This window comes from Pan troglodytes, chromosome 13, assembly GCF_028858775.2.
Source record: "Pan troglodytes isolate AG18354 chromosome 13, NHGRI_mPanTro3-v2.0_pri, whole genome shotgun sequence".
Classification (NCBI taxonomy): Eukaryota; Metazoa; Chordata; class Mammalia; order Primates; family Hominidae; genus Pan; species Pan troglodytes.
The window spans coordinates 124,848,279-124,863,929 of NC_072411.2; the positions used below are offsets into that span (position 1 = coordinate 124,848,279).

General features: G+C 36.5%; 1 protein-coding gene across 3 annotated transcripts in view; it reads right to left on the reverse strand.

Annotated features, from left to right (window-relative positions):
* Positions 1–15,651, reverse strand: part of FARSB (phenylalanyl-tRNA synthetase subunit beta) — an 84,125-nt gene that overhangs the window by 26,388 nt on the left and 42,086 nt on the right. For all 3 annotated transcript variants that reach the window (XM_063790268.1, XM_063790269.1, NM_001246538.1), the window contains one exon: positions 1,926–2,081. In XM_063790268.1, the coding sequence (XP_063646338.1) occupies positions 1,926–2,081 (156 nt within the window). The remainder of the gene's footprint in view (positions 1–1,925; positions 2,082–15,651) is intronic.

Below are 15,651 nucleotides of genomic sequence, written 5' to 3' on the forward strand. Positions count from 1 at the left end.
GTCTGCTGTGTTTCCAAACACACAGCCTGTGTTTCCTATCGTTAGTTTGCCTTGCTTCCCCTGTCTCCATCTATTCTTCCAAAGGCCCATCTCACTTTGCAGAAACTCCCTATTGTTTTTCTGGATGCCCTGAAGAAGTTGCACTTTCTTCCTCTTCGGAAACATCAAGACAATCATTTTAACATCTTGGTTTGAGGGTCGGTATGTGGTGGTCTTTTCCCTGGCTGGTTGCTTGACAGCAGCACCTGTGTCCTACTTATCATTGTCTTTTCTGAAGTCTGCCTTATAACTAGGAACTCACACTCTTCTGATAAATAAATATCTAAGGAACTGATTGAAGCAGGAGAAGTCACAATATTAAGATACCAGTTTACAGAAATATTATCCATCTAAAGGTTACACAAAGCGTCACATCCACCACAAGCTATGCTCTCATTTACCATTTCAGCTCTTTGCAACCTTTCAAGTATGAAAGAAATTGGACCTCACATTCAGGACGCAATCTGCATCAAATTTTTATCTAGCTAAACTGTTTAAGAAATAAGATTTCTGAGAAGATTGTGCATGGAAGGAAAAGAAATGCTTCACATCAGCTTACAGGTTGCCATAAGCCTGGATGACCTGGTCTTAAAGCAAAATTCTAGGATGGTGAACTGGTGAATGAGTACATATAGGCACTAAAAAGGCAGACAACACTGGCAAGGATACTGGGAGGCAGAAGCTGTGGGGTCAACATGCATGACCTGGCTCCGGCTTCTTTAACTTGCCTAACCCCAGTTCCCTCACTCATAAAAAACCGGGCTCGTGGGCTGGATGAACTCCAAAATCCAGTTCTAACATCTAGAACTCCACAAGCATAACACATGTCTGTATTTTATTATTTATCATGGAAAGTGGGTAAGAAACAACTTCCTGCTTATTTAATCTCTCATTTATTTAAAAAAAAAAAAAAAAGAACTACACACATCTTCAATCTAAAAAAACCCATAGATTTCAGGGTTATTTTCAAAGGAGTCTCAAAATGAAAACAAAAACAAAAATTAAACAACCACCAACAAAAACAATCCCTGAGGACTAATAAATAAAAGAAAAAAAAATATTACCCCACCAAATCTCACTACTAACTGTTAAATAACACTTTAAAAGTAAATGTTCTGTTAGAAATTTAAGATGCCAAATAGAGTTATAAAGCACAGTGAGGTAAACGGTAGGAATAAGTGGTGAAATATTTCTCTCAAGTTGTTTCTGGACCTTTCATCTAACAAAATAAATTCAGATTGAAGCTGCAGAAATATGAAAAGCAAAAATTTCAGAGTTCCTTGGATAATGAGAAACTATTAATAGAATATTAGGAGCACATATATACCATTTAGTTAGCCTAGCTTAAACTCTCCAACAAAGATTTTACTGTACTTGGGATTTTATACACGAGGATTCCCACCCTTGCTCTGCAAACTTTATGACTTGATTAACGTGTGAAATCTTTCAGAATAACTTCTGAGGTTTTTGTTTTTGTTTTCTTTTTTCTTTTGTCTTAAAGCCATCAGACAGGCAGCTTTTGAGTGCAAACCATCACTTTAGGTCTTACCAGCTTCCAGTTAAAACTTCTGGGTTCACAGTGTGCTGATGGCTTAAAGGTGCCAGTAATTTAGCCATTTTGATGGCTTAAAGGTGCCAGTAACTAGAGGTTACAGCTCAGTTGGAACAAAAGTATACTGTGCAGCACTTACGAGAGTTCTGAAAAGCGTTTTCTTCAAATGCTGGAGGGAAAGGGGATATTTTCTGGATAATATTGACAATTAATTGAAATAAAACTCTCCCTTTCTTTCTAAAACCCCAAATCAAAACCACCAACTTCATCAAAAACAAGGTGTAGCCTCTTCCTGACACTGTCACTAACTCTGGATTCGGCTCATCTGTCTTACCTTCTGATGCTTTGATCACATATCCCCCCTTGTCTTCACCAGGAGGCACATCGAGCAACTGCATAATTCTGTCCAGCAGCCCATGAATAATCTCAAACCCAGGATTCTTGTTGTAATAAACAGCACAGAGATGTCTGTAGTTTTTTGCACCTACATCTAGAAAAATAAAGGAACTGGTCACAACGCTGTATTAACCATTGCTTAAGAAACTGATTTACCCCAATACAAACTTAGAAAAAGTCAACAAAAAGAAAACCAAATATTAAACATTCAGAGAAGGATTCAACCTCAGAAATGCAAAATAAGATAAAATAGTCTTTTTTCAGCTTATCAAATTCCCTAAGGTGTTTTATTTGGGGGAAAGAGTGAAAAACCCTCAATGCTGACCAGGGAAAATAAGGCTTCACTGAGGTATAAGTTGGTAAAATTCTTTGTAAACAATTTACTAATATATCAGAGCCTTAAAGCTTCATACTCTCTTATTCATAATATTAATACTACCCAAAGGAAATAATCCTAAATTCAAAAAGGCTTTATGTAGAAAGACATTTACTACAACATTATTTCCAATAGTAAAATTATAAACAACCTATATTAGGGATGGCTACATAAAGTACAGTGCAATCACTCATCAGGATACTAAGCGGCTATTAGAAAGCATCTTTATGATGGTTTATCATAACATAGCAACAGCAAATACTTATCATAGTAAATGAAAATTCAAAAGAGACCACAAGGTTCAAAAAGAGGCAAAACTAAATTACATTGTTTAAAGAACAAACATAGATTGGAAAACTATGAAGCAAGTAAGGTAATGACTATGACCAAAGTTAGGCTAACAATTACCCTAGGTTAAAATGAAGAATCTGTGATGGGGAGGGGTCATATAAGAAGCTTAGGAGACTGGCAATATTCCATTCTTAATGCGGCTGATGGTTACACTAGTGTGTGCTTTGTAATATTTTAAAAACTACCTATGTTGAATACATTCTTCACAAAGCATAAAAAAAGCAGAATACTAAAGTTTATGAAGCTATGCTACCACATGGGTGAATCTTGAGGACATTATGCTAAATTAAATAAGCCACTCACAGTAAGACAAATACTGCATGATTCCATTTATATGAAGTATCTAAGTCATGAAACTCGGAGAAACAGAAAGTAGAAAGGTAGCTGCCAGGGGTTGGAGGGAAAGGGAATGGGGAATTGATATTGAATGAGTATAAAAGTTTAGCCATGCAAGATGAAAAGTTCTAGAGACCCACAACAACGTGCACATAGTTAACACTACTGTAACTGTGCGCCTCTAAAAGTTTACTAAAAGGGTAGCTCTCATATGTTTTTTACCACAATAATAATAATTTTTTAAAGTATATGAAGAATAGGGCCAGGCAAAACAGCTCATGCCTGTAATCCCAGCGCTTTGGAAGGCCAAGGCAAGAGTTTGAGACCAACCTGGGCAACATAGCAATACCCCATCTCTACAATAATAATAATAATAATAATAATAAAAAGATGAAAAACAGAATCACAACTACATAAATATAGCCATAAGCCAAAAAACCCCATGAACAGAGAAAAAGACTGAAAAGAAATATACCTAAATGTTAACAGAGGTTATGTTTGGGCAAGGATAATTTTTTCCAACTTTTATTTACTTCCCAGTTTTTCCATGATTAGTATATATTATTCTACTTTGAAAACTAAAACAAACTTACAAACTCAATATTTCATTTTATTTCACTTTATTTTTTGAGATAGGGTCTCGCTCTGTTGCCCACCCTGGCGCAACCACAAATAATATAAAAGTGCACTGCAGCCTCAACTTCCTGGGCTCAAGCAATCCTCCCACCTTAGCCTCCAGGGTAGCTGGGACCATAGGCACACGCCACCACACTCAGCTAATTTTTTAATTTTTTGCAGAGACAAAGTCTCACTCTGTTGCCCAGGCTGGTCTCAAACTCTGGGCTCAAGTGATCCTCCTGCCTCAGCCTCCCAAAGTGCTGGAATTAAGGTGTGAGCCACTGTGCCCAGCTAAAGGCAATATTTTAAAAAAGAATTCCAACAGTCCAAATGAACACTGATAACAAACTGGTACATCCATACAGTAGGATACCACTCAGCAACAAAAAGGAACAAACTGTAGATAGACTTGACAACCTGGATGACTCTCAAAGGCATTATGCTGAAAGAAAGAAGGCTCTCAAAAGGCTACAGACAGTATGAGTCCATTTATATGACATTCTGGAAAAGGCCAAACTTATGGGAACAGAGAACAGATAGTAGTTGTCTGGGATTAGGTATGGGGAAAAAATGCGACTAAAATAAGGCGTTTTTAGGGTGATGGAACTTTTTGATCTTGTAGTGATAGTTATAATCATCTAAACCTCTCTCAATTTACAAATCTAATGTGATCTTCAAAAAAATACCAATAGAATTGAAAAAAATTACATAAATGGATTCTAAAGTTCATATAAAAAAACAATAGTGATAGAGGGAGACTACTAGATATTAAAATTTATACATCTACAGCAATTAAAACAGAGTGGCAATAATTTGTGAGTAGTCATACAGATGAGTGGAACAGAACAGTTCAGAAACAGATCTAAATACTTACAAGAATTGAGAATATGATAAAGGTGGCTTTTCTTTTTTTTTTTATACCATATTATCCAGTAATTCTACTTCTTTTTTTTTTTAATTTTATTATTATTATACTTTAAGTTTTAGGGTACATGTGCACAACGTGCAGGTTTGTTACATATGTATACGTGTGCCATGTTGGTGTGCTGCACCCATTAATGAGAGAAGTGATATCTTTATGATGCTGCGTATTTCTATGAAAGAACGTGGTGTATCTTCCCATTTGTTTGGGTCTTATTTCATCTCTCATTAGCATTTTAACATTTTCTACAAATAATATTTCTTGTATTTATTCCTAAGTATGTTATCATTTATGTTTTGTGCTGTTATAACATGGGTCTTTTCTTCCCTTAGAGCTTGAAATTAGACATATTGTATCTATAAAAGCTATTGATTTCTGAAAATTAATTTATTAAATTTTTATTTTGTAAAAAAAAAATCATCTAAACCTGTAACAAAACTCATTTTTAAAAAGAAGTACCTAAGTATAGAGAGGAAGACTGAAAGTCAGCAGTCATCACTTAACTTTATAACACTTGTGGCCCTTCAATACATTCTGGAGACCGCTGCTCTAACACAAACATAGAACGAATGCTGGCCTCATTTTGCTTTCCAAATTAAAAAGAGAAAAAACAAACTAATATCTGAGGGAATAAACTGAAAATAGAAAGCTGCTTCATGTTAGCATACATTGAGCAAAACTTCTTCCACGGATTTACTCCCATAGGTAAAAGCTACTAGCAATAGTTGACATAAAATACAGAATGCCTTTTATCTTCTAGATATCCAAGTAAAACATGAATATTTTAAGATACTGTACTCTAATATTAAAATAATATAAAAGTAAGCACATAAATGGAGGAAAACGAAAACTAACATTAACTGTTAATCTGTGGTATCGATTATCTGGCACATGCTAGGTATTAACTATCTGTCAATTTATCTATAATCTTATTTAATTCTCAAGACAACCATGCAAAGTAAGTATTATTATTCCTATAAAACAGATGGAGAAACAAAGCTCAGAATGATTAAGTAACTTGGCCAAAGTCAAACTAATTGGCTGGAGCTAATACGATTAATTATATTATTATTAATATAATTAATATTTTATTATATATTATTATGTATATTATATAATAATAATATATAATATTAATTATATATATTAATTAATTATATTGCTAATACGATTAATTATCTGGCCAAAACCAGGATTTGACCAGAATTGACTGACTGTAAAACCCATGCTCTTTCCACTATAGGGTACACCCAAAAACATTTAAATGAAAACAAACAATATAAGGGCAAGCTTATGTATGGCTATATATCCACTTAATATGGTCAAAGATGTGCATTGTTGAGGCCAGGCGCGGTGGCTCACGCCTGTAATCCCAGCACTTTGGGAGGCCAAGGCAGGCGGATCACAAGGTCAGGAGATCGAGACCATCCTGGCTAACATGGTGAAACTCCGTCTCTACTAAAAATACAAAAAAAATTGGCCAGGCATGGTGGCGGGCACCTGTAGTCCCAGCTACTCGGGAGGCTGAGGCAGGAGAATGGCGTGAACCCGGGAGGCAGAGTTTGCAGTGAACCGAGATCACGCCACTGCACTCCAGCCTGAGCAACAGAGCGAGACTCCGTCTTAAAAAAAAAAAAAAAAAAGATGTGCATTGTTGAAATGTTTTTTATATGATAAACAGATGTTTTATTTTCAAAAGTTTTTGTGAAACTTAAGAATTCCATTTAAGCAACTGAAATAAATTATTTTTAAGAGTCAGTGAAGTTTCTAGCCATGAACAGTATTGTTACTTATGGAAAGTATATTCTGAGTTGAACTTCGGACTGAACAGATACAAAGAAATAACTGCCCTTGCCATTTAACATTTCTCAGTACACACTATATTCAAGGCGCTCTATTCTAGATATTCTTTGATGATAGAGGTCAAAGCCAGTAAAAGACATCTACAACCTAAACCGTCAGTAATTCTTCATTGTTTCTTTGAGACAGGGTCTCACTCCAGTAGCCCAGGCTGGAGTGCAGCAGCATGATCTTGGCTCATTGCAGCCTTGACTTCCCAGGCTCAGGCAATCCTCCCAACTCAGCCTCCTGAGTAGCTGGGAGTACCAGCACACATCACCATGCCCACTGATTTTTTTTTTTTTTTTTGTATTTTCAGTAGAGACAGGGTTTTACCATGTTGCCCAGGCTGGTCTCGAACTCCTGGGCTCAGGCAATCTGCCTGCCTCAGCCTCCCAAAGTGCTAAGGCTACAGGCATGAGCCACCATGCCAGACCTCAATAATTATTTTCTGAGTAAATGCCTACAGCCTAAAAAGAAGATAAGCACACACAAATAGCTATTAAACAGGGCCAGGAGCAGACAGTGGGCCATATCTATGCCAGCTGAGATAAGCGAGGAGCATACCACTGTCACCTCCATCATTTCCATTTTTAAAGATAAAGAAATTTGGTATCTAAAAGCTATAAGTCGACATTAAAATCAGACAGGCACAAAACCTCACTAAACCAACCATATTCATAAACTAAAATGAAGAGCCTGATTCCACTCTTCATTTTAGTGAAGAGAAAGGAATACAAACTTACTTTCTCTCTCTCTCTCTCTCTCTCTCTCTCTCTGTCTCCCTTTCTTTCATTCTCTCCCTCTGAAGGGAAAAAAATGAAACGAAACAGAACTAAATTATCCCTTTCATACTACTGACTTGCTTCTGGGTATTTTTGCCATGTGGTACCCATTTGTTGGTGTGGATGTCACATGCTTCCACTTTAACACACAGGCACGTATTGAAACAACTTTGGAGTTCCATTTTTGCTGTAAGAGAAGAGCCCAACAGTAATACTACCATTAAGAGAGAGCTTAGCAACTAAACTGGAAGCTTTATTTTGGTAATCTTTGCCAAATTCCAAGTACTTTTTTCCTGATTTCTAAATTATGTAAAGCTTTTATATTTCTGATATGAGCAGCAATATCTGGATTAAAAATTTAGAATTTTAAAAAACAAATTAAGTAAACTTGTGATGAGAATAATAAAATCACAATTAAAAAATATAGAACTTAGGCCAGGCACAGTGGCTCAGGCCTATAATCCCAGTACTTTAGAAGGCCGAGGCAGAAGGATCACTTGAGCCCAGGAGTTTCAGACCAGCCTGGGCAACAAAGTGAGACTCCATCTCTACAAATAAATTATTTAAAAAAACGTAAAGATTAGCCAGGCACACTGGTGGTGTCATGTGCCTGTAGTCCCAGCTCCTTGGGAGGCTGAAGTGGGAGGATCCCTTGAGCACAGGAGTTCGAGATTGCAGTGAGCTATGATCATGCCTGAGTGACAGAGTGAGACCCTGCCTCAAAACAAAACCAAAAACAAAAGAGAACTTAAAAAATTTATACTCTATTTCATTCAAGAAAGGTTTCAGGATGTTTATAGCATACACATACAATAATGAACTATATATTTTTAGATTTAATTTTGCAATATTTTTAAGAAAAGCCTGATTTCTAGGGCTTTGTATTAAGCCCACCGTAATAATTAGATTAACCTCATTATTTAGGCGCCCCCTCCCAACTCCACACTGATTGGCTGGCTTTTTACATTTCCCAAGGGTTATTGCTCTCTCCGGACTTACTTCCTCATATCTTGCTAAGATACTCCCTCTACTGTAGCTGAACTGAATCAAAGGAGAAAATAACCACAAACTTTTTTCCACCCATTCCTCCTTGAAATTGCTGGGTATAGTAACATTCCCATTTCCTAGTATGTTGCACTAAGAGACCATACTACATCATAGAAAGTCCACTGACTACACACCACAAAATAAGAACTATTTAAAAGTCATGCCAAAGCTGGGGTTTGTTGGAAATGCCTCAGTTCTTTTATAACTCAGTTAACAGACTGCTTGTGTCATGCCATCAAACAATTCTGCTTTTTAAATGGGCCTGGCAAGTATGTCAGCCTAAATTATCTATGTATTTCACAGACTTCAAAGTACTGCCTGGAGAGGGCTGATCTAAGCTGCGCAAAGGAGGGGCGGCTAGCTACAATTCTATAAGATGAAAGAACACGCCAAATGATTTTTTAACAGAAAAGAAAAAGGAGTGGTACATGATGTCCCCTTGTAAATGACTATTACATATAACTCAAATTTTTCAAATAGGCTCCTGTTTGGTATAGATCCTCTTCCACCAAAGTACCAATGATTAAAAACTAAGGTGTTTGGTTATGTTATCATACATGGCACAGACTGGAAAAGAGCAGAGTCTTCCAGGGAAACTTTCCACTCCTATTCTCACATTCACCTAAAAGCCCAAAGAAAGATGATAGGAGAAAACCTATTGGGAGACCAAAACAGCTTCTAGAATAATCAGAGGCTGATGTGGAGCTTGAGGTTAATAGTCTGGCCAAATTCAGAAAATAAAACAAAGCAATTTGATTCTTCTATTCCATCCAACAAATTTATTTCACATTGGAACCCACAAGACTATAATTTATATTGCAAATTTTATACATCTCCTGAAGAATTTCAGAGCAGGCCTAAATGATTCACAAATGCAACAAGAATCTTGTGAAGACATAATGCCTCCAAAAATCATATCAAATGTGGGTAAACAGGAACCTTTCTCTTGGTAGGATGCTAAGTTTGTAAAAAATCCTTTTATGAAGAGAATTCAACAAATTATCACACATTTAGATGTTTACACCTATGGAATGATCAATTCTAGTTCTAAAAATACCTATTTATAAAAAGGTACAAGGACATTTCTTGCAACAGACATAGTTTAGCAAAAGTTTGGTAAAAATCTAAACATTCATAACAATCTAAGCAAATAAATTATAGTACATTGATATGATGGAAGATTATCCAGCCATTAAAAAGAAATGAACTTGATAGAATGTGCTCAGAGGAGAAACGAGGTGCAGAACAAGACAGGTAAAGTATATCCCATTTGTATAAACACTAAAAAGTATTTATCCATTATCTATGGCTGTAAATAAAAGCATAACATATGCTTGTATAAGCACAGAAAAAGGCCGGCAACTAATTCTAAGAGTAGGACTAAGGAGAAGTTGGATATTTAAAAAAAAAAAAAATAAGAAAAGATTAGAATTGCTTTTAAATTAAAAATACATATTCATGAAAGGTCTTAAAACATCACAAATATATTTTCAATTTTTTTAAAAAAAATAAAGCTTAAGAACAATTTTCCTTAAAATGCCCTCCTATATTATAGCACCAAAGTACAGACCTTCCTTTTTAAAATAGTGCTGAAAAGCCAAGAAACAAATATGAGGAAAAATCTATGACCTTCTCAACGCATGAAGGAAAAAGTACGTCCTTGTGGGTTGGCTTTTATTTAGTTAATGTAAACCTGGAATGGATTTTTTACCTATTAAAAAAAAAACACAATATTCAATGCATGACAGGACACATTATACTCACGTTAGCAGATCTTAACTATGTGGAACCAAATGTACTAAAATAACTTTCTATATTAAAAATGATGTATTTACACAGTTAAGATGCCATCACGTATGCAAATGTGTTACTTCAAAAATTGTTAATGTCAATGCTCCTTACACCCATATTTTTTGAATTATTAATTGGAAATTCTACATGCCAAAAATATGAAATGGTGAAATTAAATTAATCCAGACTGATGACATAAGCTCTCTTCGGAAAACCACATTCCACATGTGGACGCTAGATAATCCTCCATTATTTGAGGGCTCCAGAATTACTGGATAATTTCTCAGAACTGAAGTATTTCACAAGCCCACAATGAAAATGCTTTTATTGAGTTATTTTTAAGCATAGAGTTACACAAAAACCTTTAAAGATCTGACCGCTATATTTTCGTAACTTATAAGACAGATACACAAACACCAACATACATATATGATACAAACCAACAGCAAATTGAAAGAACCAACCAAATCATAAAAAAACAGTGAATTAGGTTTGTTCTGTGATGGCCTTGGTGGTCAAGGGAGGAGAAAGGAACAAGAATCTTAAACATATATTGTGACTAAAGTTTAAAAAAAAATTCTGTATTTCTACATCCAAACTAAGCAGGTAAGAAGAAGTAGATCATTCGCTCATTTAGAAAAGTTTCAGGGAAAATGTGAAATTTTAAAAACTATTTTGTCAGTGATTTGAGGGGTAGAGGAAATGTAGCTTGCACCAGGACTACAGCAATGCTTTAGAGAAAGTTAAGAATGCTCTGAGCAAAAAGTGAAGGCTTAGCCTGCTTCATGAAGAAAGTGACACTAACTGGAGCCCTGTGAACGGTCAAGAGGCTTTAACCTATCCTATTCCATCTATGTTTATTAAAATCCAACATTTTGTAAATGTAGTAGTTATAAACAAAATGCATGGCAATTTGATTTTCAGGGTTCTCCACAGATATATGTCAAATTGACAATTGGAGGATTGTATCTTACTAAATCTAAATCACCCTCTTACATTGCAAAGCCAAACCAATCTTTCTTTGGCTCTTGTTCCTTTTACACTTAAACTCACTCAACCCAGTGATATGTTTTCTCTTGCCATTTCAGAGAGATTCTATGTATATACATTGGCAGCTTCAGTGACCATAAAGGAATAAACTGCAATCACAGAAGTCAATCTGTGTTTAAGAAAAAGCCTGAATATTGGATTTTGCAAAATACAGTTGCTTTTCTGGGCATAAGGATTAAGAATTCACAATTAGGTCCTTTGTTCCCCAGAAGTCATTTTTCTTTTAAACTATTTTGTTTATAGTTTAGATGTTCCTGACATTTAACAGAAAAAATTAAAATGTTAAGCATTTAAACCAATCACCAACCAATAGCTCACACAGCAGCCTGATATGGCAGCTTCAATGCTGCGTCTGCTGACTTCCTTGTTATCAACTGAAAAATTTACCCCACAGCAGAGTCTGCATTCAACTTCTCATTCCAAAAGCATATGCCACTCTGCCCAACAAAATGCATAAATCAGCTGAGTCCCTTGAGTCATGACTAATTTTTTTAAATGTTGCAGCAACTTCATATCTAGAGTCTCAATAAATGCAGTGGTTGGCTCAGCCTCAAAGAACCTGAATGTGTCTGATTTAGAGTGGAAGTCTTAATGCTCAAAAAGTGTGCCTGATGCAGTCTCTAAACTGGCAGCCTGATGGCCTCATACAACACGGATGGTCAGTCAAAAAAGTCTACATTAGAATAAGAAACTGTCCAATGAGGTCAAGCATGAAAATAGGGCTAGGAGTCTTTCATCTACTCTTACAGGAATACTGGTCACATAAAATGTGTGGGAGGCATATCGAAATCCAGTATGGATTCTATTTTCATTTTGGAAGACATGCTTGCCCACCCCAAATTGATACAAGGCTGGGAAGGTTGGGTTTTTCCTTAATATTAGAAAACAAGTTAATGGCAACTGTTGCTCCCTTCTGAGCTACCAAGGGGCAACTGGTACATTCTCTCAGCATTATCTGTAAGAATCTGCTCACAGGTTTGTCTCCCTTAAGACTGGCAACTCTTTCTCTGATATTCTAAAGCAGTCTCTAGCAATGAAAAAGAACTTAAAAATCTTTTCCACCAATGTGCTGTGCTGAATGAGACTGCCTTGCTCATTCTTGCCACTCTATCTCTACTCTTTTGAACCAGTAGTTTAGGTACTGCTCCCACCAATGAAAACCTGAGGAATTTTCACATCAACTGGAAAACTATGGTTTAGACTTTTTTCTTCAAAAAAGTTTCATTATTTAGAAGGAAATCGCTAATGTGAATCCAACAGAGAAAAATGGTTACTGGTTTGAGAAACAGTAAAAACATGTTAATTCACTCAAAAAAAGTAGGTGACGAATTACTCAAAAAACAACATTCCTGTTTCCATAAATAAATTCCCACATTCGTCTGTTTTGGTTTTCTTATTCTAAAAATAAAAAATAAAAAAAATAGAAAATAAAAATTAAAAAAAAGCATAACAGAACCAATTAAGTCAAAAGTTAGGATAAGAATTGGCCCCGAGTGCCTCAGCAAGGTGACATTAGCCCTTTAATGGACAGCTAAGGCTTTCAAGTCATTCTAGTAAAAAATTCCCATAAACCAGGATGCTAAATTATCTGAGCTTAGGAATTGTAAATATCTTAACAACAAGAGCAAACACCAACAGTTCTTATTACGTGGCTAGAACTTTTCAAACTGCAATTTCATTTAATCCTTATAACATATCAATGAAATAAGTGCTATCATTATTCCCACTGTACAGATGAGAAAGCTGAGCCACAGAGAGAATAAACAAATTGTCCGAATTTAAGCAGCTGGTAAAGCCAGAACCATGACTCAAAGCCAAGCACTCTGGCTGCAGAGTCTCTCTATGGAACTGTGGTGCTTTGCTGCCTCCCCTGTTGTCCTCTATGTACAGCAGATGACAAGTAGGGAATCCATATGTACATTTTTAGAATACTCCATCAGAGAAGCTCATTTTGTTATGAAACAAAATCCAGGCCTACCTAAACAGAAAACATACTCCAAATAAACTAAAGCAAACCTATGTTTTCAAGATGGTAGACTTACCAAGCACATTTACCTCCCTTCATTTCTCAAATCCCATTGATGATGGAAAACTTTTTTAAAAAAGAATAAAGAAGAATGGTACAAGACAACAGGCAAAAGTAATACCAGAAATGAATCAATGGAGAAAATAGAGTGGTGTAATTATAACAAAAGACAGATAAAGAAGAGGTTTCCTACAGAAATAGAACTATACTTCCCAACGAAACAAAGTACTGCAGAAACGCAAATCTAAAAGATATATGAACTGAGTTTCTGGGATAATCACCTAAGTAATTTGTTCTTTCTTTCTTTCTTTCCTTTCTTTCTTCTTTTTGGGCGGGGGGGGGGAGCGTGGGGGAGACAGGGTCTTACTCTGTTGCCCAGGCTGGAGTGTAGTTAGTGTAAACATAGCTTACTGTAGACTCAACCTTCTGGGCTCAAAAGATTCTCCCACCTTGGCCTCCCAAAGTGCTGGGATTACAGGCATGAACCAACACACCTGGCCACCTAGGTGATTTGTTAGAAGACGGCCTATAGCACTAGCACTTAAGAACAGCTCTCTCAATAGGAAGTCATCCTAAGCATAAGCCTTCGGGCCAGAAACAGAAGCAGAGTACAGTCTACACCTGGGCCTTTCCAACAAACACAAATTAAAACAAAAATAGCAAAGGCACCACTACCCAGGACTAAAATACTGCCAAGTGCCCCATCCCTACAACAGCCCCAGCTTCCTCACCCGCACCCTCTGCCTGGTTGTGAGCATGCCCAGCCCCACAGAACCGTGCATGGCCCTCAGCGAACCCTAGCAATTAGGGAAGAGGCCTACTGCTGAAACAGTATTACAAAACTTTTGAGGAAACCTAGTGTAATTAACCTAACCCTGACTTATAAATGTAACCATATATTTATAAACATGAACAGATCATCAAGGATCAAAACAATACAAAACCCAAAGAAATAAGATGAATGGAAACAACTCAAGGCTAACAGAAAAATTTGACAATGGAATTATATCAAATTCTCAGTTATCTCTACCAGTGGAGGATTTAAGGCACAAGAACACTCAAAACTATTTGCAGCTGGCACTAAACATGTTTTCTGATTTCTATTATAGTAAATTTACCACCTAAAGAAAATTCTACATAGTGATATTAAACACGAACTTTCATTCTCTAAGGATGTGTGACTGAGATCTGTACTATGGCTCCAGCTCCAAGTTCAATATTTTATGCAGCCCTGGGCAAATTACCACTTTCTGTCTTAATTTGCCAATCCATTAAATGGGACAATATTGGGGAACAGATGGAATCCAGCCTTGGCTGGAGAGTTTGCCATGGACAGTAGTAGCTCTGGTCATACCTCTATAATTCCTAAGATAGGTCGATTTACAGTCAATAGTTGTGACTACTTTGGAAAGTTAAGAATGATATGTTTATCCTCTTCAGGAGAAATTGAGAATAAGGTCTCTGCTTTTGTCAACTGATTCAAAAGAACACACTCTGAATTCTGCAGCGTCTAGAGTAAGCATCGCTGCATAAACACTGCTAGGAATTGATCTGTTAAATCCAGAAACCAAGGAAACACAGCAATTGAGTCACTTAAGGTATTGCTCACCAAGGGACCAATGCACATACAGCTTTGAACAGTCAGATTTGTATCAGAGACTGGAGATGTGGAGTTTGAACAAGACTGAATTCCTTGGCAATCAAGTGGAGGTACTTACTAAATATATACTCATTAAATAACCACCAACCACCACATTCCAAGTGTTGGACCAAGCAACCCACTGTACTAACAAGTCCAGGGCTTACTCAAAAGTAACAAAAACTGGTAAAACACATTCGCAGTCACTGGTACAATGGTAATGGTGGACAGTCACTGCTAAACTAGAATGACATGATATCAAGTATGTTAAGACAATATGCATATAAATCACGCCATATAAGAAAATGTTCCACAGTGCTTGTCAAGTTGAGGTTTTAACAGTAATCTTCTTAATTATTAAATTCTTTGTTGAAAAATGCTTTCCATTAAAAGAAATGAGAGACATAGCAACCAAATAGCTGGACCTTAAATTCTGATTCAAATAAATTAATCATGAAAATTAAATTTATAAAACAAAACTGAAGTGGTAGTGCTTATCTTTTAGAAATACATACTAAAGTAGTTGGGCGCCAGTGGCTCACGCCTGTAATCCCAGCACTTTGGGAGGCTGAGGCGGGTGGTCAGAAGTTCGAGTCCAGCCTGGCCAACATGGTGAAACACCGTCTCTACTAAAAACACAAAAATTAGCCGGGTGTGGTGGCACATGCCTTTAATCCCTGCTACTTAGGAGGCTGAGGCACAAGTATCACTTGAACCCAGGAGGCAGAGGTTGCAGTGAGCTGATATCAGGCCACTGCACTCCAGCCTGGGTGAAGAGTGAAACTCTGTCTCCAGGAAAAAAAAAAAAAAAAAAAAATACATACTAAAGTGTTTGCTGATGAAATGATACAATGTCTATGATTCATATTAAAATAATATGGGAA